Source organism: Perissodus microlepis, chromosome 10 (assembly GCF_051167445.1).
Source record: "Perissodus microlepis isolate ML-2025 ecotype Zambia chromosome 10, ASM5116744v1, whole genome shotgun sequence".
NCBI classification, from domain to species: Eukaryota; Metazoa; Chordata; class Actinopteri; order Cichliformes; family Cichlidae; genus Perissodus; species Perissodus microlepis.
The window spans coordinates 12,454,190-12,475,137 of record NC_140470.1 but is presented as its reverse complement, the minus strand read 5'-3'; the positions used below and the strand labels follow the sequence as shown (position 1 = coordinate 12,475,137).

Below are 20,948 nucleotides of genomic sequence, written 5' to 3'. Positions count from 1 at the left end.
TAAACAAAATCTGACTGAGATACTTGTTGCAAAAGGGAAAAAGTCAGACATTTTCAGCCCTGCTAGTCTTGAAGTTTGACTGAAATATTATTATCTTTGACAGGATGCAGAAATAGCTTGTTCAGAGCTAATTATCTGTGGCCTACATTGTGATCTACTCCACTTAAATCTGTGATTCTCGCTCAGTGTGTGACCTCGTTGCACAAAAAGATTGCTGTAATCTTTTCTTGCTTCTAATATGTCAGCTTTTACACTTACATTTGTGTTATGTTATACTACTCTGGCCCACCGCCTACTGTAACTGCTGCCCTGTGCGCTAGGTGATATTTAGAATCTATTCTCCTCTGACCTTACTGCTCTGGCTGTCAGTTCCTGAACAGTAAGAGCCGCCACACCCTGCCCACTGTGTTCACTCTTTCCTGACCAAACCCTGATTTCATCTGCTCTGAATGAGGTACATGGCTGTATATTTAGCTGCTTTGGATCCCTTTAGGATTGCAGCACAGCTAAGGAGCATCCCGACCACTGGTTCATACAGGAACCTATGGGCTCCAAGACATTTATCACTATTAAGCCACTATGTATGAATGTGCGTGTGCAACAACATGCGCAGGCGGGGTGTGTTTTTCCTTGTGTGGACTGACCCTCTGTGTCCTGCAGCCGTCCTGAGGCATGGTGGAGGTCAAAAGGACAAAGATGTCACACTGAGTGTTTATGTGTTTGCTCAACTGTCTTCTCTCTTTATTCAGCAGGAATGCTCATGCACAAGTGTTTCTGTCTTCCTCCTGCAGACCCCCATAAGGCTCTGAATGGGAACCATGACTCCAAAATTAACAGTATGGCAAAAACCTTGCAGGACTCTTTGGTGCTCAAGACTTCATCATCACCAGGGATTGGTAAACATCCCGTTCCCCCAGACATGCTCAATGGAACTAGCAACTCCAAAATAGATGTCTCTATTTATGAGAACAGCAGCAGCTTCCTGGGCCATAACCTTGACAGCAAAACACCTGCCCGGTTACCTCATACCAATCACACCCCTGTCCCGCATCCACGGCCCTCACTCTCTGTGGCTGCAAGTGGTACCAGTGGAAGTCAAAAGGCCCAGGAGAGTCCTAAGCCTCTGAGGAATGCAAGGGCAGAGGCAACATCATGCCCCACACAACATATCAGGGGGTCAGGACAGAGCGCAGAAAACTTAAGCCAAAGCCACAAACCATCATCCATCAAGTTTTACCCAAAGACTCCGTCAAGCCCTCAATTAAGGGGTTCCACCCTACAGAAGAGATCCCAGAGCCCCTTGCGAGAGCAGGTTCAGTCTCTTTCCCATGTAGACATATCTCAAAGGGTCATTACTCCAGACTCGTCTGGGTCCACCGCCCTGAGGGTGCCCGGCAGAGGGACCTCAGGATCGCAGGGTTCGGCTCTGCCCCTTCCCTCACAGGGCTTCACTGCTAACCCCATCCTAGAGAGCCCCCAGGGCAACCGCAAACTCACGACTCCTTCAAAAGCAGAAGTCATGCGGGCACTGTATGCCCAGAGTCCATCACCACTCCCTGGGCTGGAGAAGGAGCAGGGAAGCAGGCAGTCAAGGCCTGCGCCAGGAAATGCCATGGTCTCAAGCTTAGGCTCTGCATCTGGCTTGTCTCCTATCGCTAGCCCTCATAGCGTAAGAAAGACTTCTTGTCTGACTGCCAAGGGATCATCCGGCAAGGACCCAAATCTTCCAAAACCATACACTCGGGAACGTAAAAACAGCATCTCTGAGATCAGCGACAATGAGGATGAGCTGCTTGAATACCATCGCTGGCAGAGAGAGGAGAGGCTGCGTGAGCAGGAAATGGAGAAACTGGTAAGTGAACATCAATACTGGTTTGCAGTTGTGGAAACAAGTATAAGTGCAGTGTTCAATCTCTTTTTAGCGGTGTTTGAATCTTGTTTGATTGTAGAAAGGAAATAAACGTATTTGGTTTATTTTCCACACTATGAACAGAGATCTTTAGCTTCATACACAGCAATAAAAACAACACAGGACTATGAATGAAGACTAAGACTACAGGGATAACAAAGTGTATGACTATAAAGGGCATAAACACAGTTAAGTAGAAGAGGCACTGCTGGCATAGCAGACTCCATGTCTGCTTTCATGTCTTCTCTAAATCCTGTTGCATACTTCCAACAGCTCATCTCCTCTGAGCATTACTGGAATGGTCAGCCCATGTGGCCCGAGTGACACGGAGTGAACATTCTTCCAGAAGTGTTGGGGTCCAGAGTGGAGGGTCGGGCTGGTTATTTACCAAGAGAATGAGCTGCATTTACTTTCAAAGCTATCTGCGCTCGACTCAAGGCTCTTTCCTATTTGTACCCACACTCGATCACAGATCGTATACTTGTAATCCATCTTCAGTCTACTCCTCACACACACCTCCCCCTACCCAACCCCCATACATCAGCCCCACCTCATCCTGCCGGCTTAGTGACAGCTGAAGCGCCCACCTCAGCGGCTGGTCGCTGCCTGGCCTTCATGTCCGCACTCTATTTAAGGACCCAAAGGGTTTCTGGTAACAAATAAAATAGTTACTACTTGAGCGACTCTAGAATTGTGTTGAGTCACCTGCAGTGTCATGTGTAGACAACGTTGCCTACTACCCAAGGAGTTAAAGAACAGATATTTCTTGAACTAAGCATGTGCTGATTAGTTTTTTTCCCCCTTGTGATCTATATTTGAATTTATTTCTTTATAAGCCTGTCTTGTCTGGCAGCTCTTGGGATCAAAATCGGGATCTGAATTCACTATTGTGTCAAATATATTTGCTTTTCCAAAATGAGCACTATATACTCTCTTTAGGCTCCTCTTGTTCATTTCTGTTATTTTTCTTAAGTGCAAGTGTAATATGGCAATGCCGGGCTTGACAGCCATGAAGAAAGAGTAAGAAAAGGGCAGAGAAAGCAGGTGAAAAGACAGAAATGAGAGGACTTTACATAAGTGGAAAATCTATATCTATGTATATATATATTTGAATTTAATTCCAGTATTTGACTTTAGTTTTTCACAAGCTAAAAGCAGTATCATTTGCTGTTTTGTCAAACACCTTCCTATGCAGAAGCTTTATGAAACTTTACTGAGTAATAGTACACATATAGAAATCATATGTTCTGACTCGACCAACCACTTTGTGACCATTTTAATAGGCAACTGTAATATTAACTAATTATTGTAAAGTCAGATAATAATTATGTAGAGGTTTGGCTCATTAGTTTATTTGCATGAAGGCCAGTGTGGGATAAGAAGTGAGCCGGACTCTGATCAGAGGTTAAAAAGATTTTTTTGGCTTAATTTGGCAGAAAGGCTGGAAAAGTGCCTTAAGTGTAAACCTGGGTCCTACTAAGAATGAAAAGTTAAACTATGAGCTTTAGCAGTTTCTAGTAGGCTGTTTTTTTTTCTTTTTCTTTTAATTTTTTTGGGGGCTTTGGTCTGGGTTGCCATGTGGTGTTTAGCAATCTCGCTTCAAAGCCAGTCCTGGGCTCAGACCTGCCTGTTATTTTTCTCTCATTTCCCCCAGTATCTGTAACTGCATGGGTTTTGTCCACGTGCCCTGGTTTATTGTCTGTTAGGTAAATTTATGACTTGTTTAAGCAAGAATGGTTGTCTGTCTTTGTGTGTCAGCCCTGTGATAATCCAGCTCTCTCCCAGTGTCAGCTAGAGCAGTGATTCTCTCCTGCCCTCTCGTTTTTACCACACAGTCTTGGTTCTTTAGTAGAATGGCACTAACAAACCCCACTGGCATGTAGAGAAACATTTTCAGGGCCTATAATACGTTCTTGTTTTTTAGTATCATAATCTTGTATTAAACCCTCAAACACACAAATTGCAGACCTGCTGGGACAGACAAAAGGAGGATATCCTCTCAGTAAAATACATTCCTATATTTGGCAAGCCACACTCTTGGCACAGTTGGCACAGATGCAGAACCCACCTATAGTTATAATATTGCCTGCACTTTAAAACCCCATTCTGCAGGTTATCTCTCAGGAAAAGCAAAGGGCATTGTCAGAGAGGAAGTAATGCAATAGAGAATTTAATTTTAGCACCACTTCCACTGAGAAGTGGCCACAGGGTATTTTTGAGAGAGAGCTGGAGTTAATTGAGAAAGTTTCCTTTATAAGACATGAAATTCATGCATTTGCTTCGTTGGTTATAGTAACAACTCATACAGTCACGTGGAACAGAAAAGTACACACTCGTTCAATATGAAATCCATCGTTCTACAGTGAGGATTATTCACTAGCGTAAAAACATTCAAGACACTTGCCAATCCTCCCAGGAGTGGAGATCATTGCAAAAATTACCTCATGGACAATTATTGGATAAAATATTATAAAATATTACAATTATAAAAAACAACCAACAAGCATGGCTTCTGACAGTGGCCCTCATTTACTAATATGTGTGTGGAAATGTTGTTATAAAGTGCATATGCTAAATTTTCTTCGGGTTTATGAAATGTGGGCAGTGCACACTGCCGCACTCCCCATTTTTTCTTTATAATGAAACGCATTTACCTTTAGGTGAAGCAGACACCGTGGTGAAGTGGAGAAACTGGTCGCTTGTGTCCAAAGAAGAAGTTAATAAAAAATCTAGATTCTCCAGCATCTGGAGATCTGAAAATCTAAGATATTTATGTAAATACATATTTTTCAGAATAACTGTGCTCCATGAGACAACATCTCAGAGGTATTAAAATAACTTGTATTGCGCCTACTGATGCAAATAAGGGTGAAACTAAGTAAGAATTAATGTTGAATATTCAACTTAAAACCTGCTTTACTATGCTCACTTGTATTAAAAATGTAATAACATATAGCTTTAAATAATTAGCGTTACAATCTATTAAACCATTTTATGGTTTACGTTGACTTTATATCTATATATTTAGCCCCTTTTCCTAATCTAAAATGTCATTTCATAGTTTTCATAGTACTGCTTTTTTCCCTCAGACAGTCTGAGGAGTAAATCTTGCAACAACAGAGCTGGTGGTTTTAACTGGCTGATTTTTTTATGTAGCAGACAAAAGCAGAGTACAGGAAGAAGCACATTGGATACAATTGTACCTCGTATTGCCAGACTCCTCGCTGGAATGATGATTACATATTCCACATCATTTTAGTATTAAAGCAAACATGCTATTGTCTGCTGTAATGAGAGACAACACTGGGCCACAAGTTCAAACCATGTGAGATGATGCAGTAGGCAAAATAAAATAAGTTTGTAAAAAAGTGCAACATCTACCGCAATACATTTATCCAGCACACACAGATCTTGCATTTTTGGGATTTCTTAGTTACTGCAGACTGTGTTTTCATAAACAACTCAAGCAGCTCAGACAGGTTTTACCAAGAAGCCCCCTCCCGAGAGACAGTCTGCATCAGCTTCAGCCCCGCTGCTATCGGGTTACTGTTGTCCCATGCCAGCGGCAGAGGGACAGCTGCCTAAATGGGACAATGTCACTCAAGGACACGAATCTATACAGTGATCTCTAATATCAGCCGTGCTTACATTTTGCATCTCTTCTAAAGGAGCGACAGAGACTGGAGACCATCCTGAATTTGTGCGCAGAGTATAATCATGAGGACGGCTCTGTGGAGCTGGTGAAGAGTGGTCTGCTGGGTGCTGGTAGAGGACTTTGTTCAGACTCGGGAGGTGGGATGGCTCTCCCGGGAGACGGCCGAAACCAGAGGGTGAGAGAGAACGACGAGGAAATCCAGAGAGAGGAGTCTAGCAGCACAGAGAGCACGCACCAAGAGGTAAAATACACATCCTAGTGTTAAATGATGTGGCTGATTTGAATTGTGTTATTTTTATTAATATGTAAATCTGCACTCAGTGTGAAGAGCTGTTAGCCGGACAGGAGGAGATTTACCTGGAGGAGGAGAGGAACAGGATCCTGGCCAGGGTTGATGATTTGAAACACAGAGTCAGTGAGCTGGAGCAGCAGCTGCAAGAGACCAAACATGAGGTCAGCAGGCACACATGTACACTGACGTTTATAACCATTAATGAAATATTTCACCTTTTAGCTTGCGTGCTCTTAGATCAACTCACCAATGCAGCAAGAGGAGCAGAAGCTCTTTATAGTATTTGTTTAACTTGCAGACTCTGACTCCATATTTGTCTGTAGGTGGAGATGGAGCAAGCCCTGCTGCAGGCAGAGTGGCGGGCAGAGCAGGTGCAAGTGGAGGCTGAAAATGAAATAATCTCTCAGCTACAGCTCAAACTCAACCAGCTGGACAAGGCCACCCAGAAAGAGAAGGACAAGGTGGGCGTAAATCCAGTAGGCGTTGATTTTACATGTACAAACTGCACGTGAATAACATGTTCTTGAACCTCCGCGTCTGAACACGTGAATCTCACTCATTCATCATGAATATGCAAATATTCTAGATACACTAAAATCTACATATAGACAATCTTGTCAGCTGACTTGCAATGCTTATGTCGAAAACACAAGAGACACATGCACACATCTGTTTAAAAAACACAGAGTAAAGTGTTGATGTGATCAAAAGTGCTTATGAGATATGCAGAAGCTCTTTTAATTATATTTAATAATTACATTTTACCAAATGCTCTAAACATCTTAAATGCATAACACCTCTGCTTGGCCTAACCTCTGGTTCCTCTAAATCTTCTCTAACTTGCCTTGATTACCAGTTAGCCTCCAAGCCTAACTGCATGAATTTGAGTTACCCGTGATTTTATTTTTCTCCTTGGTGTTGTACGTGTCTGAATGCGGGCATAACTGTGCGCACGTATGTGTGTGTGTGTGTGTGTGTGTATTTCTGTGTGTTTTTAGGGGAGGGCTAATGTGTCGGCTGAGCGGAAGGCCCTGGAAAAGCAGAGGAATGAGTACAATGAGCTGAAGAGGCAGTTTGATAAGTGCCCCTTGTCTCTAAGGGAACAGTTACAGGAGCAGCTCAGCAGGGTCAGTGTTCTCACGCAGCCCACAGGCTGGCAACAGTGAGTTATAATATACAGAATACTGCAATACTGCACAGAAGCGACACTGACTCTGTCTTGAAGCACTCAGAACTACTCATAAGTCTGTGCATTTCCTCGTTTTCTCTTGTGCTTCATTAAATAAACCAGGTTTATCATGTTGATGTTACCTGTAATCGTCAGTGCACAAAAGGAATCTCATTCAGCAGGTTTTAGTCTGCTGCTTATTCGCTGCCATTCCCTCATTCTGGATGCTTGACAATGTCAGTCTCAATTAGTAATAAATATTAATATTATTAACAGCTTTGCTCTAAAATGTGCTTGCCTTCTAGTAGAAAATGAGTTCGAAAACCTTGAGTCATTTTCACTCAAACCCAGTTTAATTTCAACTCCAGTGTGTCGCCTTGCCTGTGCCACTTTTGTCAATGAATTCAATGAAAAGACTAAAAAAAAAGCAGGTTGTTATACTCAAACAAAACTCCCCAACTTTGCTACACATGCTAGTCAGCTAACGAGTTGTAAGTTGTTTAAACTGTTCACTTACATCTGAGACGTTATGCTGGGAGCCCTCAGTAGCCCAGGCAACCTTTAGTGAGCCAGCAGCCCCTTCTATTGGACAGCAACAATTAATAGTTGCTATCCTGCAAGAAAAGAAGGCTGCTAGTGCTAACATTGCTAACTTTAGCCTTAATTTAGCAAACCAATATGGCATTGTGTGTGGGTATGTGCAAAGTTATGTGTGGAAGTATCACCAGGATTTAAAATACAGTCAGGTTTTTGAAGAATGTGGTTTAATAGTCCATAAAAACTATGCTACATGTTTTCTCCTGTATGGTCAGCCAGAAAATGACTTTCCAGGAACATCAACAGAAAGAACCATTACTTACACAAAAGTAGGCCTTATTAAGTACAGTATTAAATAAGCAAATAGAAAAGGTTAAAGGGGCAAAGACAGTTTCTGTGCTATGTTTTTTTTAGCAAGTGGTGGTCAGTGAATATTTTCAGCTGCTGATTGATTTGCGGCAGCTACATTTTATTCTTTAAGCTGTATTTAGCAGATGCACCTAATCTACAGGTAACACTGATTCCTTTATAAATTCCTGTTTCTGAAGCCTCTGCTTAGGAGTTTTAGGTGGTCCTATCTTAGATTTTTGAAAGCAGGCGTAAAGGAGGTAGCTCGCTGTGAAACAAAAACACACTGCATGCTGATACATTAGCGAATTGTTTACCACAAAGTAGCTCACCTAAAGCATACATTGTCCTTTCTGAATCTAATTGGGGCTGTGTTGTTAAATTTTGTATTTACCTAGTGATTGAGACCATAAATACTTAAGTGAAGTGTTTACTGAGGTTATGGATCATGTGAGCAGAAGGGTAGTTTCCGATAGATATACTTTACATGAAGTTTGTTTGTTTTTGCAGTTAGAGAAGTCACCTCCTGCTGGTTTTTGGAAATATTGCAGGTTTAGACCAGAAGCTACATTCATCTTTTACATGCATTGGATTGCTGCCAGATAATGCATTGGCAAATAAACAAACATGTTGAAAATAAAAAGAAATGCGTCACTCAAGGGAGTAACATGTGCCAAGTTGTGAATACATAGTTATTTATTTTGGTCTTTTCATTGTCATTTTATTAACAAAAAAACTACATAGGATATGACCAGCCTCACCCTTTAATAGCTACATTTCACAGATTTCAATAAGTTCTCTGTTTGTGCACAGAAAGCTGAAGCTCTGGAGTCTGGGACCAAGCAGTTTGAGGAGCTGGAGTTCTGCCAGCTGGAAGAGGAGAGCCGTCTAGAGGAGAAGAAGGAAGCTCAAAGCTCACAACTGCTCCAAGAGCGAGCCGAGTATCACTGCAGCGTGGCCAAGAGGAAGGTGGGGATACATGGCAGAAAACATGCACAGTTTTTTGTGTAGAAGCTGACCTCCAGAAGAAGAAACTGGTTGTGTTGATTTGCAGGAAAAGATGGCTGCTCTGGAAGCTCAGGTAAAGCAGCTGGGGTTACAGGCAACTCAAGACTGTGAAAGGCTGGCAAAGGACAGGACAGTGACTTTGCATCTGTTACAAAAGGTTAGCCTCTCACTGTTCAATAACCTACTCTAAAGTGCATTGCGTACACATCATATGGTGATTCAAACATGCAATTATAACTTGCTACGCAACACCTGAATATCCATGTTGGTTCTGGCTTTCAGGAACAAGACATGCTGTGCGCCCTGGAGAAGAAGTACCACACGCTGACAGGAGGGAGAAACTTTCCAAAGCCCGGTGGCAGCATGAAAGAGGTGAGCAGGTACATGCGAAGCATCACGTCACAACCACCAGTGGTGTCTGAGCTGGAGGAAAATTACTGCAAAGTGGAACTTTTTTTTACTCAGGTCAACTTTTTAAACAGGAATTGCTTCACATCAGCGAGCCCGACCTTATTTATGTGGATGGTTCTCCTCATAGTCCCTGTCCCTCCTCTGCCTCCTTCTCCTCCTCATCCTCTCACATCCCCTCCCCCGAGCTATATCCTGTCAGGCTACAAGAGGTAAATCTCGAGAGAGCCTAACAGATCCTAACTCTTGTGTTTCTGCAATTAAAAAAAAATGGGCATGACGGTGTGTGGTAGCGTTTACTGACAAACAGCAGCGAGCTTGCAGTGTGTTTGTCAGTAGGTCAACTTTCTGCCTTTCTCTACATCTGCCCTGTGATTGTTTGAGGCTTGCAAGATGAGCTTTGGTGGTTAAACTGTATGAATGTTAGACATTCATTTCACAGACAGTGGGGTAGTGGAGTGTGTTGAAACATCGTCGGGTTTGCTTTGTGAGTCTTTTGAATTAAGCGAGTGCCGCTCCTTCAGCCTTCTTCTGCTGTGGCTGTCGATGCAGGAGTACCTCAGGATGTCTGATGTCTATAGGATGTATGGAAATGCTTCTCTGCAGCCTCACTCTTCCTCTCCTGCTGCTCTCCACTGCCTCTCCCTCACTGTAACTCCAGCTTTGCCAACTGAGGTAGATCTCTTTTCTGCTCTTTGCAACACTCTGATATGTTTCTCTGATATGTCATAGTACTAAAACCAAGCAAAGTATACTAACATTACCTCCAGATGTCTTTCCTCACCTTCTGCTCTCTGCTCATGTTCCGATTTGTTTTGTGTCTATGTCATGCTTCTATGTCTGTGTAAAGGAGTACATCACAGTCAGTCAGTTAAGTCAGATCTTTGGGATGCAGCGAGTCGATCCCTCCTCTTCCTCCTCCTCTATGCCAGCATTCCAACTCGCCTCCTCTGAATCCACCTTCTCATGCCACACAACTGCACGTGGTCCTTCCTCCTTTCTCTCTGCACAGGTTTGTTCATTTGCAGCCATCCACCGAATTGCTGTGATCTTCGTTTCTGTCCTAGCTTGATATTATCACAAGGACTAGCCGGTAGTCTTTTCTACCTGCCTGATGCTTCTGTTAATGATGCTGTTGCTCTGCTGCTCCCTTTTTCCTTTGCCTGAACGCTTTACATCACCGCAGAGCCAACCTGAGCTGAGCAGGAATGCATTGCCTCCTCTTAATCTTGAGCGCTGGTACCAGGAAATCATGGCAGCTGGAGAGCCTCAGCCATGCCCTCCACCACTGCCTGCAAAGTCTTTTGCCACACGCAGACACGGGCAGGTAAATTCACTTAAGCTCTCCGGGCACCTTTTAGAATCTTGCTAAAGGGCACTAAAGCAATATAGATGTCATTAGTTACGCCACTGTTCATATATTTAAGACTAGAAAGCCCTCTAGTGGGGAAAAGGGTTAAGGTAACAATCAATGCTTTCAGACAACATATGAGCTAAATTAGGATGGGACAGAACAAAACATTTATATACTTAATTTAATGAGTCACAACACAAAACACAAAGTACACCATGAAAATCAACATCTTGTTCAACTGCAGGTCACAAAATGCTAAACTGAAATCAAAGCATTCTACATTTATGAACTTATTGAGTAAGCGGTTTTTCCTTTCTCAGCTGTCAAAGTCCAAATCAGAAGGTGAAGTTGGACAGGTTTCATCAAACAGAAGCACCACGTTGTTGCCACACTCCAGTGGTGCTACACAGGAGAAAAATGCTTCCACAAAGGTCAGTTTCACACAGCTGAACTGTAATCAGTAAACTGTAAAGTCTACTCCACCTGATCCTTTTTATGTGTTTCTTAGGGGTTGCACTTAGCGCTGAGAGAGATGTCAAACCCACTGGAGATGGACTCCAGGAGGCAGTTGACTTTGCCGAGCAGAGGTAACAGAGTCCATCAGTCCATGCATAGTCTCAGCTTGTGTGTCCACTGTCATGATAAAGACTACAAGGTGTGCACTGCAATTCTGAGCTACAAAACGTCCCGTAGCCACGTTTACTGTATTCCGGGATGCAGCAAGGTACATCCAAAGGTTGCAAAGCAATTAACCATGAAGGTGTAAAAACTCCCTTACTGTTTTGCGGGCGCCCATAAATTGTTTGTACGCGCCTTAATGTGCTAACTGATAACCTAGAATTACACCTTCTCATACAGGTATTTTAATTTTTCTCTAAATAAAACAAACAATTAGAGAAAACTGATGAAGGCCATAACGTTTAAATTGCTTCAGAACAGCTCTTCACAAACCAGTAGGTGATGTCACAGTTGCTATGTCCATCTTTGACTACAGTTTATGGTGGGGCTGTGTTTTTCTGTGTCCTTGCTGTCTGGATGCGATTTTCATCTAAAAGTAGCAATGACCTGTCACCAGCAGTAGAGGGTGGTGTAAGTCTGTCACACTTTACTCTGTGTCCTCTCTGCCTGCACAGATACATCTCCCACAGTCCATCATGCCATCTTGCATCACCAGCTGCCACCCAGTGGCAACCAGGCGTATGACACCCTGAGTCTGGAAAGCTCTGACAGCATGGAGACCAGCGTCTCCACCGGCAACTCCGCCTGTACCCCAGAAAGGTGAGAGGCTGGCTCTGTTTCCATGGGAACACTCAAGTCTGCCCTGTCTCTCAGGAGAAGGGTCACTGCTGCTTTGTTCCCGTGACAACATGTTTTCTTACACGCCTGCTCACGTGTCTCCTAGGTACACTGACTGTTGCTATACCAGCCAGCTCTAGTTTCCAGTTATTTTGTGAAGTTTACTGATGTTAATGACTGTGTCTCGCTCTCCTGCTGTTTCCAGTGTTTGTTTCCACGCATGTCTGTTTGCTTTTTGCTTTTTGTCATCAAATGCTCCTTTATTCTGTGTCTTGTAGCGCCTGTGGCTTAGAGGCCCAGAGGATAGAAGAGATGGAAAAGATGCTGAAGGAAGCGCAGCAGGAGAAAGCCAGACTGATTGAGAACAGAGTGAGTTCCCAACTTTTAGTTCTGACATAAAAAAAAGGCTCCATTTTTAACATGGCTGAACATCGGAATCCTCTTTATTTCAAAAGCTGGAACAAACAGTCACATCCATTAATCGTAGGTAATATTGGTTTAAATAATCAGCTGTTTTTGCCATTTTTTAAAACTAAAAATCCTTAAATCACATATGCGGGAGTTATTATAGTTTTTACATTTTTATATTGTTTATGTATTTTTTGTTTCCAGATAATTTTTTTTCAATTCAGTTGTACTGTTTTTACTGTCTAACGGTCTAGTTCATTTTTTTTTTATTACACAAGATTGTTAGTTTCCCATACACCCAGTTCTTTTAGTTTAGTTGTCTTTATAGCTCCAATAATCTTGCTTACACTGTTGCTCAAAAACAAAAACAAAAAAATCAGTGTCTGTGTCTGTCTTCTTAGCTGCTGGAAATTACATCAGTTTAAAAAAAATGTTATTATGTTCAATTACTGCGTAAACAAAATGATTAATTGATATGAAAATAATTGGCAGCTGATGAAATTAATGACAACAGTATCAGTATTTACAGCCCTTGTTTCAGCTGACAGACCTGAAGCAATCACCTCCTCTCTGGCATAATAAACACTGCACAAGTGAAGTGTATTTATGCTATTTTTAGCTATGAGCATGTAATCTATCTGCAGTATGAAAGTAACAGTAATTAGTGTTTGTGACAACTATTGAAACATGACTTTACAGCCAGGGAAACATAATAATTCCTGGTTATAGCTGGAGTCAGTCCAGTGCTGTATGGATAAAATGACTACATTTATATGGAGGTTTTTCTAGTCCTGTTTACACTACAAGCCATGTTCCTTTTGCCTATTACACACAAACACAATATATCAGGAGAAATTTTTCTCTGGAGTCACTTCCTACCAGCTGCAGGCTGGAGGAGGCGGATAGTAAACTGCAGCCTTTGCGATCAGTCATTAAAGCCATATCAAAATTCTGAATATCACAATATAATCCTGAATAATCAAAACAACGTTGGTGAAAAATAATTACACAGTCAGCTCTGACACATTGTATCAAAAAAAGAATCGCATCTTACACTAAATTAAAATAGTTAAAAAAAAAAGTACAGTTCTTATGATATCACCGATCACAGATTTTGTAAAATAAATAAATGACTGCAATCGCCAAATATTCCAGTTCCACTGAGAGTCAACACATTCCAACTTTGAGCTATTGCAAAACCTCTCGTGTGGCTCTCGCTCAGCAGATAAAAACCTGCCTGTACAAAGTGATCAAAGTGATCAAAGTGATCGGTGAACTTCAGATGTGGTGAAATGAAGTTGTAATTATTGTGTTTACCTTTGTATTATTTCCTCATGTGGAAACAAAGTAGACCCATATGTAAGTTTCTGAAAGCTGCAAAGGATCATTTTACATCAGCAAAGCTTACTTTTCCATACACAGACTTAAGGGATATATTTTACAAAACCCTGGATTGGGACTTGAATTCTCACGAGCATCTTCTGACAGTCATTTTCTTTGTATTGCAATATTTGCCTACCATTAACATATTCTCCCCGTCTCCCTTTTCCCCATTATTTTTTCTTCTCTTCTCTCCATCTGCGTCTCTTTCTCCTGCCCCGACGCTCCCAGGAGAGGGAGGTGCAGGCTCGGCGGCAGATGTTAGAGGAGGAGCGGAGGAGGCGAGAGGAGGCCGAGAGGAGGCTTCAGGACGAGACGGCCCACAGGCAGAGGCTGGTGGAGGAGGAGGTGAAGATGAGAGAGAAGCAGTTCTCCCAGGTCAGTGGAACAGAAGGAGGAGACGGGCGGCGGGAAGAAAAGAGAGGAGAGGAGAGGGGAGGAGAGGAGGGGTTAGGAGACTTGGGGGAAAGGATGAGAGACGAGACACTAAAGAGAGGCTGGGTATATATGAAGATCAAAGATTGTCAAGGAAGGGAGAGACAGGGGAAACAATGGAGGGGAGGGTGGAGAGAGAGAGAGAGTGGAAGAACAGAGGGAAAGTTATTATTGGAGGTGGTGTGAGAATGATATACACATAATTCAAGCTTTAATCCCGGCTGATTATCAGTGTTTATCAGCGTCCGTCACAGCAGACTCGATGAGAAACACATCAAGATCAGGCTGTTGTGAGCTGCAGGCTTTGATCTAGCTCCTGTAATGACTATTTTTTAAAAGAAAAACCGATTAAAAGCCAAACTACAAACAGTTATCACCCGGCCTGCCTATCAGCATCAAATTTGCATGCATGAAACAGCTGTTTCAGACTGTACACTACTTCCTCAGTGCAAAATGTTACTGTCAGACAATGGTAGCATCCATCCAGTGGGCGATTTAGCAGCTAAGCAGCCAGATATTTCTTTAGCAGTTGGTAGACAGCTAAAAAAAAAGTAAGTAGTGGATTTGCCAGGCGGACGATCATGGTGCCAAATGAATGCTAATGTTGCCTTGAGTCTTCTGGATGTGCAAAGAGCCAACTATGTGTCTGAACACATTTAAGTTTGATTTATTTATAAAACCCAATATCACAAATTTCCACACACAAATCTTCACTTGGAATTAAACAAGTTCCCTTCCAAAAGACCTTTAATGATAACAGTATTTAATATCACACTGTATTGTTTTAGGATTGTGGTTATAAAAATCAGATAAGCTGCAGGTTTAATTCACAATGACATTTAGTTTGATCTGAATTCAGGAACAACAAAAATGTAGTATAGCCTCACTCTTAATATTGATTAGTAAGCAAATTACCAGTAAGCACGTGTACTCAAAAAGCAGGATCTTGTTTCCTCACAGCTTTGAAAGAAAATCTTCCAGTTATCTCATGAAGTTTTGGGTCACAGAAAGCAATTCTGCTGATTATTTCCAGAATTTTAAAAAGCAGCACTGACGCAGTGTCCGGGTTTTCTTTACAGGCCCGTCCAATGACGCGCTACCTGCCGAACCGCAAGGAGGAGTTTGACCTGCGTGCCCATGTGGAGTCATGCGGCCACAACATAGACACCTGCCCCTTTGTCATCCTCACTGAAAAAATGTGCAAGGGCCACTTGGTGAAGATGGGCGGCAAAATCAAATCCTGGAAGAAACGCTGGTTCGTTTTTGACCGTCTCAAGAGGAACTTCTGTTATTACGTGGGTGAGGACTGAACGAGGAGAGGTTTTCCCTCAAACAATGGTTCATTTTATTTTATTTAATTATTGAATAACATCACAAGAAAGCCGAGCCTCAGTTATTTAAGTCTTTTGCAAGAGAGGTCTGCGAACAGAGCACATGTATTCAAGATAAAGAGTCAGACGAAACCATCATCACTCTCTAGATATGATTTTAAAAATCACAGAAATGTTTGAAAAATAATATCTCTTTGTGTTGCAGTATATTATAGCATTAAAGTACACCGGTATTTCCAGCTCAGAGTTGGCAAAGTGGACTTTTGAAGCTCATCTGTCCTGTGATCTAGTGCCCCATTAAACGTGAATTCAGCTATCCAATTTATAATGAAGCTTTTCTTCAAGTGCGCTCGTTCAGTTTCACACACGCAGTGAACGCAGGCGCCCTCAAGGTACTTTTAAAGATAAGAAATTGCTCAGAGAAAAGAAAACACTGAAAAAGTGCACAAAGGGGAGGTATAGTTATAGACTATTTTAAAACTTACAAGCTCTTTGTTAGAGCAGAAATAAAAAGAGATCACATAAAAAAGTGACTGACAGAGATAGAAAACACAGCTTTCAGTATGGCATCAAACTCATGAAACCATTAAAAAATATATAATGGCTGTACTGGCATGATAATAATACAATGATACAGTCCAGTCACTGCGTACCCTCTTAAGCTTTATACTTTCTGATTAAATTCCTGCCCTTAAAGATGATTTCTGGTCATGCAATGGTAGATTTTTTGTTCACTCATACTGTCTTCCAGTTGTCTTGCTGTCCATATAAGATGGAAAACAGAAACAGAGACACGTGAGGCAGTCCTCACTGATATGCACTGTTACAATTAACATGTTTATTCATGAGTTTTATAAGCTTCTTTTTGCAACTGGCAGGATGTTTTAAAAGATGTTTTAGAGGTTTGAAAACGTCACTCCTGAGTGTATCACAGCAACATTATTCATCACTTTGTTTTTTTAAAAACATTTTTGTTGACTCCAGTTTTTCAGTTTCTTTTAAAATTGCAGACACAGCCTGCTTGTAGGATCTGTCCAATCAAATCACACTTTGTCTTTCAAAGTCCACTTCAGTATCTTCACATGGCACTTCAAGAGCAACTAAAGTGAAAAACTTTCATCCACCCTTTCTTCTTGCTCCCTCTGAGCTCTGTTAAACACTACTCAGTGCTTTCATCACCAACAAAACTTCACAGCATGAAGGACTAACAGGATGACTCTATGTCTCTGCAGAAGGATCACATTGTGTCAAGTTCACGGAAAAAACTTTCAGCATTAAGTGATCAAACTACCCCTCTGTTCCTTATTTGGTAGAAAGGTTCCTTACTGTACACCAGACCCTGACCTGATTTATCCAATTCACCCCACAGCAGTGCAGAGGCTCCTCTGAGAAGCACACATGAGTGTAAAAGTGTCCCAAACACTTCTGTGTTGATTCACCTGCAAGCGAATGCTAATTAAAGCCGCTCCTAAGTGGAGTTCTTCGCCTCGTTCCTGTGCGTTGAAACTGAAGCCAGTTTGTAATTGGCGTCTATCAGACTGCCCTCTGAATTCGAATTGAGAACAGTTCGTTTTCTGAATAATTCACAAGCGTTTTTGAGCCATTATTTTACAGTCAAGTTCAAAATAGAACCCGAGTGTGTTTTCATTACCCCCGTTCTCTTTGCTCCTCTCGCTCTCCCCACTCACTTGCCTAGCCTTTTCACCCCCTCACTCCTGACGAAGATGATGGTGATGACGGTGATGAAATAAGATGCAATACTTTCTCTGGATGTGTTTTTCTTGGGGAGGAGGCTAGCTCCTGGCTTGTTCGTGACTAATAAAACGAAACTCACATTTCAAAAACATTTATCTCATTACTAAGCAGATTTGACTTTATGGAAAAGGAAAAGCAAGAAGAAGTGCCGGACGCATTTCAAAAGACCGCTTTTAATTGTTGGTGGATGTTTGGTTCTCAGTTGGGCACTCCAGTTTGCATGAAAGAGACTGAATGAAATAGACCACTGTTTATTTGAACAAGACTGGAATCCAGAAACTCTTTTAGCAGATTTTATTTGAAGAACTCCTTCACACTCAACGGCGAATAGTTTAGCCCCAAACTAGAAAAAAACCATCAACGTGCCGACTTTGTCTGATGAGCTTCATATGCAGGTTTCACTTAGTGATTTTAAAACGCTTAAAGCCATCCTGTGGGTACAGAACACAAATCCAAAGGACTGGACAGAAGGTCTGACCTGCTTCAAGGGAAATGTTGAACAGAAGGATCAAATGTAGTATTCAAAAGAGACTTTCCTTTTAAGATTTATAAAAATTCTTAACCTCGCCAGGAGGGGGAAAAAAAAAAGGAAAACACAGAGACAATCCAGAAAGTACAACTGAAGAAAACAAGTCAAATTAATAGGATGGTAAAGACTTCAGGCATAGCTTGAAATAGACTCCCACTTTTAATTAACTTTTACTCTGATACGGCGCTGCTCATACCTATTCATGGATTATGTGTTGCTGGGAAAAAAACATTAAACACCTTTTTCCTCATTTTTGCCTGATTTCTCTCTAGATTTAAGTTATAGGACTAAGATAAGAGAAAAGGGCATCATTTCTGTGTAAGGTGATCCAATGCAACAAACAAACCCCACACTTTAAAAAATATCTGGCTTTTACTAATAAACTACTTTGAGCCTTTGAATTAGGTTCTATTAAGTCAAGTGATTGTTAAAAAGGAAGATGGAAAAATGTACCAAAAACGTCATAATAACAAAAAGGAGAATCATGCACATAAAACCTAAGGACTCAAGGAATCAACATGTACATCTACACTGTGAATTTCCCATACTTTTGTATTTATGGTGTATTATGGTTTTATGTAAACTCTCAGTTTCGGGCTCCATTCTGAAACTATGTTAAACTTAAATATAAATTACCAACAGATTGATTTCTGAGTTTTAGAGTGAAGACAGTCTTAAAGTCACACTAGTGTAGTTTTTTTTTTTTTTACAGCTCAGTCTTAGCTCGAATGAGTTGCTATATCATTTAGCTTTTATGCTCTCTGATCCTTCAGTCATCCGTGTTTCTGCTGGGACTCACACTCACCCCAGTTATTTATTTTATTTATATTTAGTCTTTCCTATATTAGGATTGAATGGCTAAAACATGAAAAATAGACCACATATTAAAATGTGAAATGTATTTTGTCACTGAATGTCTGTCCTCGTCTTCAGGTGAGAATAAACGCAATTGGTCCATTCATATTATCACCGATGTATCCTTGGCTGATTCTGCCGTAAGGCGCTTGGGCTGGCAGAGGTCTTGCATCAGTACAAGATGTAATGTAATGTATTTTAATATATTTATTTTCCTTTTCTCTCTCTCAGACAAGCATGAGACCAAGCTGAAAGGGCTCATTTACTTTCAGGCGATTGAAGAGGTTTATTACGATCACCTACGCAGCGCCACTAAGGTAAACACTCCTTTGTCCATTACTTACAATTCAGAATTTCATTGACTACTCTATATTATTTTGCATGCATGATAATCAAGTATAAATTCATGAAAGGTGGATTTGTGTGTGATGCGCTAAACTCCAGAACAACGCTTTATACGGCGTGTTTTTTAAAATCGCAGCCATCATTTTTAAGTACAGATTTTAAATTAGATACATTACTTTACATTATGTTACATTATTTTAACAAGCAATACTGCCTTTAAAAAAGAGACTGCAACTTTAGTATAAAGCAACATTTCTGTATAACTTTGATTTTTTTGTGCGCAGAATTAGACTGTGACAAATATCTGCCTTTTGAAATTTTCAGGGCAATCTAAAGGTTCAGATAAGACTGGAATATTTTTGTCATTCTGTCATTATTTCAACTTCTCCCACAAAAAGTTCACCATGCTCAGGTTATTTTTCTTTTAGTTTACTTTTTGTTTGAAACAGACTACAGCCAGAGTTTGGTTTAACTGTTTTAACTCACTTTTATATTTTTTGTTGTTCTGAAAAACGTCTGGAAAAAGCAACAGGTGCAGCTTTCAGTTTTTGCTCGATAAAATCCCCCTCCTCTTTGATTTCACAGAGCCCCACTCCATCTTTGACCTTCTGCGTGAAAACTCACGACCGGCTTTACTATATGGTGGCCCCGTCCCCTGAGGCCATGAGGATCTGGATGGATGTCATAGTAACGGGTGCAGAGGGCTACACGCAGTTCATGAGCTGAGGGACCACTGGGTGAGCGATCTGGTTGATGTCGGAAACCGAGCGAGCACCCAGACACCTGCGAGCCAACCTGAGCTGCTCCCTGCCGCAGCCGGGACTGGAATCAAACAGCTTGACAGCGTGTAACGGATGGACTTTTAAAGGGATGAATAACCTTGGGCCAGATGCCTTTGAGCAGATGAGGGCTCACTCATGACAAGGGTGCATTTCAGTGATTATGAGAGTTGTATTTATCTTTCACCTAGCTGTGTGAGTAGAAGAAAAGAAACACTTTGAGTAGCCTGCCAGTAGATTCACGAGGGACTTCTCAGCAACATCAATCACATTCGAGTACCAAATGTACTGTTAATATTTACAATACGATACTTTATTCTTACTTTATATAAGCTCAACCTGTTTACACCTTTGAAGCCGATCTATGCATGCAGTTTTATCACTCTAACCTTTTTGATACATTTGTACTTTTTCCCTTTGTTAACTTTTCTCATATTACAAAATAGCCTCTCAGTATTAAAAAACAACAACTATACAGTAAAAACAACTTACAAGCAGCTACTCTGAAATATATTATTGATACGCATATTATTTGGTGCCAAATACTTGTAATGCTGTGCAAGATTTGTTCTTTTTTTTGTTACACGAGTGTTAATACCACTTTATGTATTGTTCCAGGAGCTTCTCATTTAGGCTAATAACACAGCTTCAGTATGTCTGTATTTTACATAAATACCCTATGTCAAGTTAAATTCTAATAATATGATTTTAATAAGAATCATAAATTATATAACAGGATTGTAAAACTACGTGTAATAAACAAAACTATATGATGTATCTTTTGTTGCTTTTTGCCTCATAAAGCACTACGCTGCTGACAAATTGCCTAAACTGGATCCTTTCAGTTAACACTTCTTCCTTAATTAGCGTGTCTCCCACACAAGTTAATTACCAGCTTTCTATAAATAAAACCCGCACGCCCCAATTTGTTGCTTACATTCACAAAGGTGTTCATTTTTAAAACGTTACAACGGGTCTATTTACATGAGAACAATCAGGTGGTTTAATGAGTTAAATTGGCTCGTTAACTCTGATCAAGTACAAAAGAAACACTGAAGCCGTATTTTTTGTGTTTGTATTTTTGGGGGCAGCGTAATTAATTATATCGCTCACTTTGCACTAGGTGGGAGACATGAAAATGAAAAAAGGAAAAAAA

The 20,948-nt window shown here is 41.1% G+C and overlaps 1 protein-coding gene across 7 annotated transcripts in view; it reads left to right on the top strand.

The window, feature by feature from the left end:
* phldb1a (pleckstrin homology-like domain, family B, member 1a) overlaps positions 1-20,569 on the top strand; it is a 28,789-nt gene extending 8,220 nt beyond the window's left edge. For 3 of the 7 annotated variants that reach the window (XM_084942085.1, XM_084942086.1, XM_084942084.1), the window contains 19 exons: positions 792-1,852; positions 5,578-5,805; positions 5,886-6,017; positions 6,180-6,317; positions 6,855-6,983; positions 8,723-8,878; positions 8,964-9,074; positions 9,200-9,289; positions 9,878-10,000; positions 10,176-10,337; positions 10,512-10,652; positions 11,000-11,110; positions 11,188-11,266; positions 11,813-11,957; positions 12,254-12,344; positions 13,995-14,141; positions 15,278-15,497; positions 18,900-18,985; positions 19,599-20,569. In XM_084942085.1, the coding sequence (XP_084798211.1) occupies positions 792-1,852; positions 5,578-5,805; positions 5,886-6,017; positions 6,180-6,317; positions 6,855-6,983; positions 8,723-8,878; positions 8,964-9,074; positions 9,200-9,289; positions 9,878-10,000; positions 10,176-10,337; positions 10,512-10,652; positions 11,000-11,110; positions 11,188-11,266; positions 11,813-11,957; positions 12,254-12,344; positions 13,995-14,141; positions 15,278-15,497; positions 18,900-18,985; positions 19,599-19,739 (3,491 nt within the window). In that variant the 3' untranslated portion in view covers positions 19,740-20,569. Of the gene's footprint in view, positions 1-791; positions 1,853-5,577; positions 5,806-5,885; positions 6,018-6,179; positions 6,318-6,854; positions 6,984-8,722; positions 8,879-8,963; positions 9,075-9,199; positions 9,290-9,399; positions 9,538-9,877; positions 10,001-10,175; positions 10,338-10,511; positions 10,653-10,999; positions 11,111-11,187; positions 11,267-11,812; positions 11,958-12,253; positions 12,345-13,994; positions 14,142-15,277; positions 15,498-18,899; positions 18,986-19,598 lie in introns of all 7 variants that reach the window. The other 4 variants (XM_084942090.1, XM_084942087.1, XM_084942088.1 and 1 more) reach the window with 4 other exon arrangements.
* Positions 20,570-20,948: the final 379 nt, after the last annotated feature.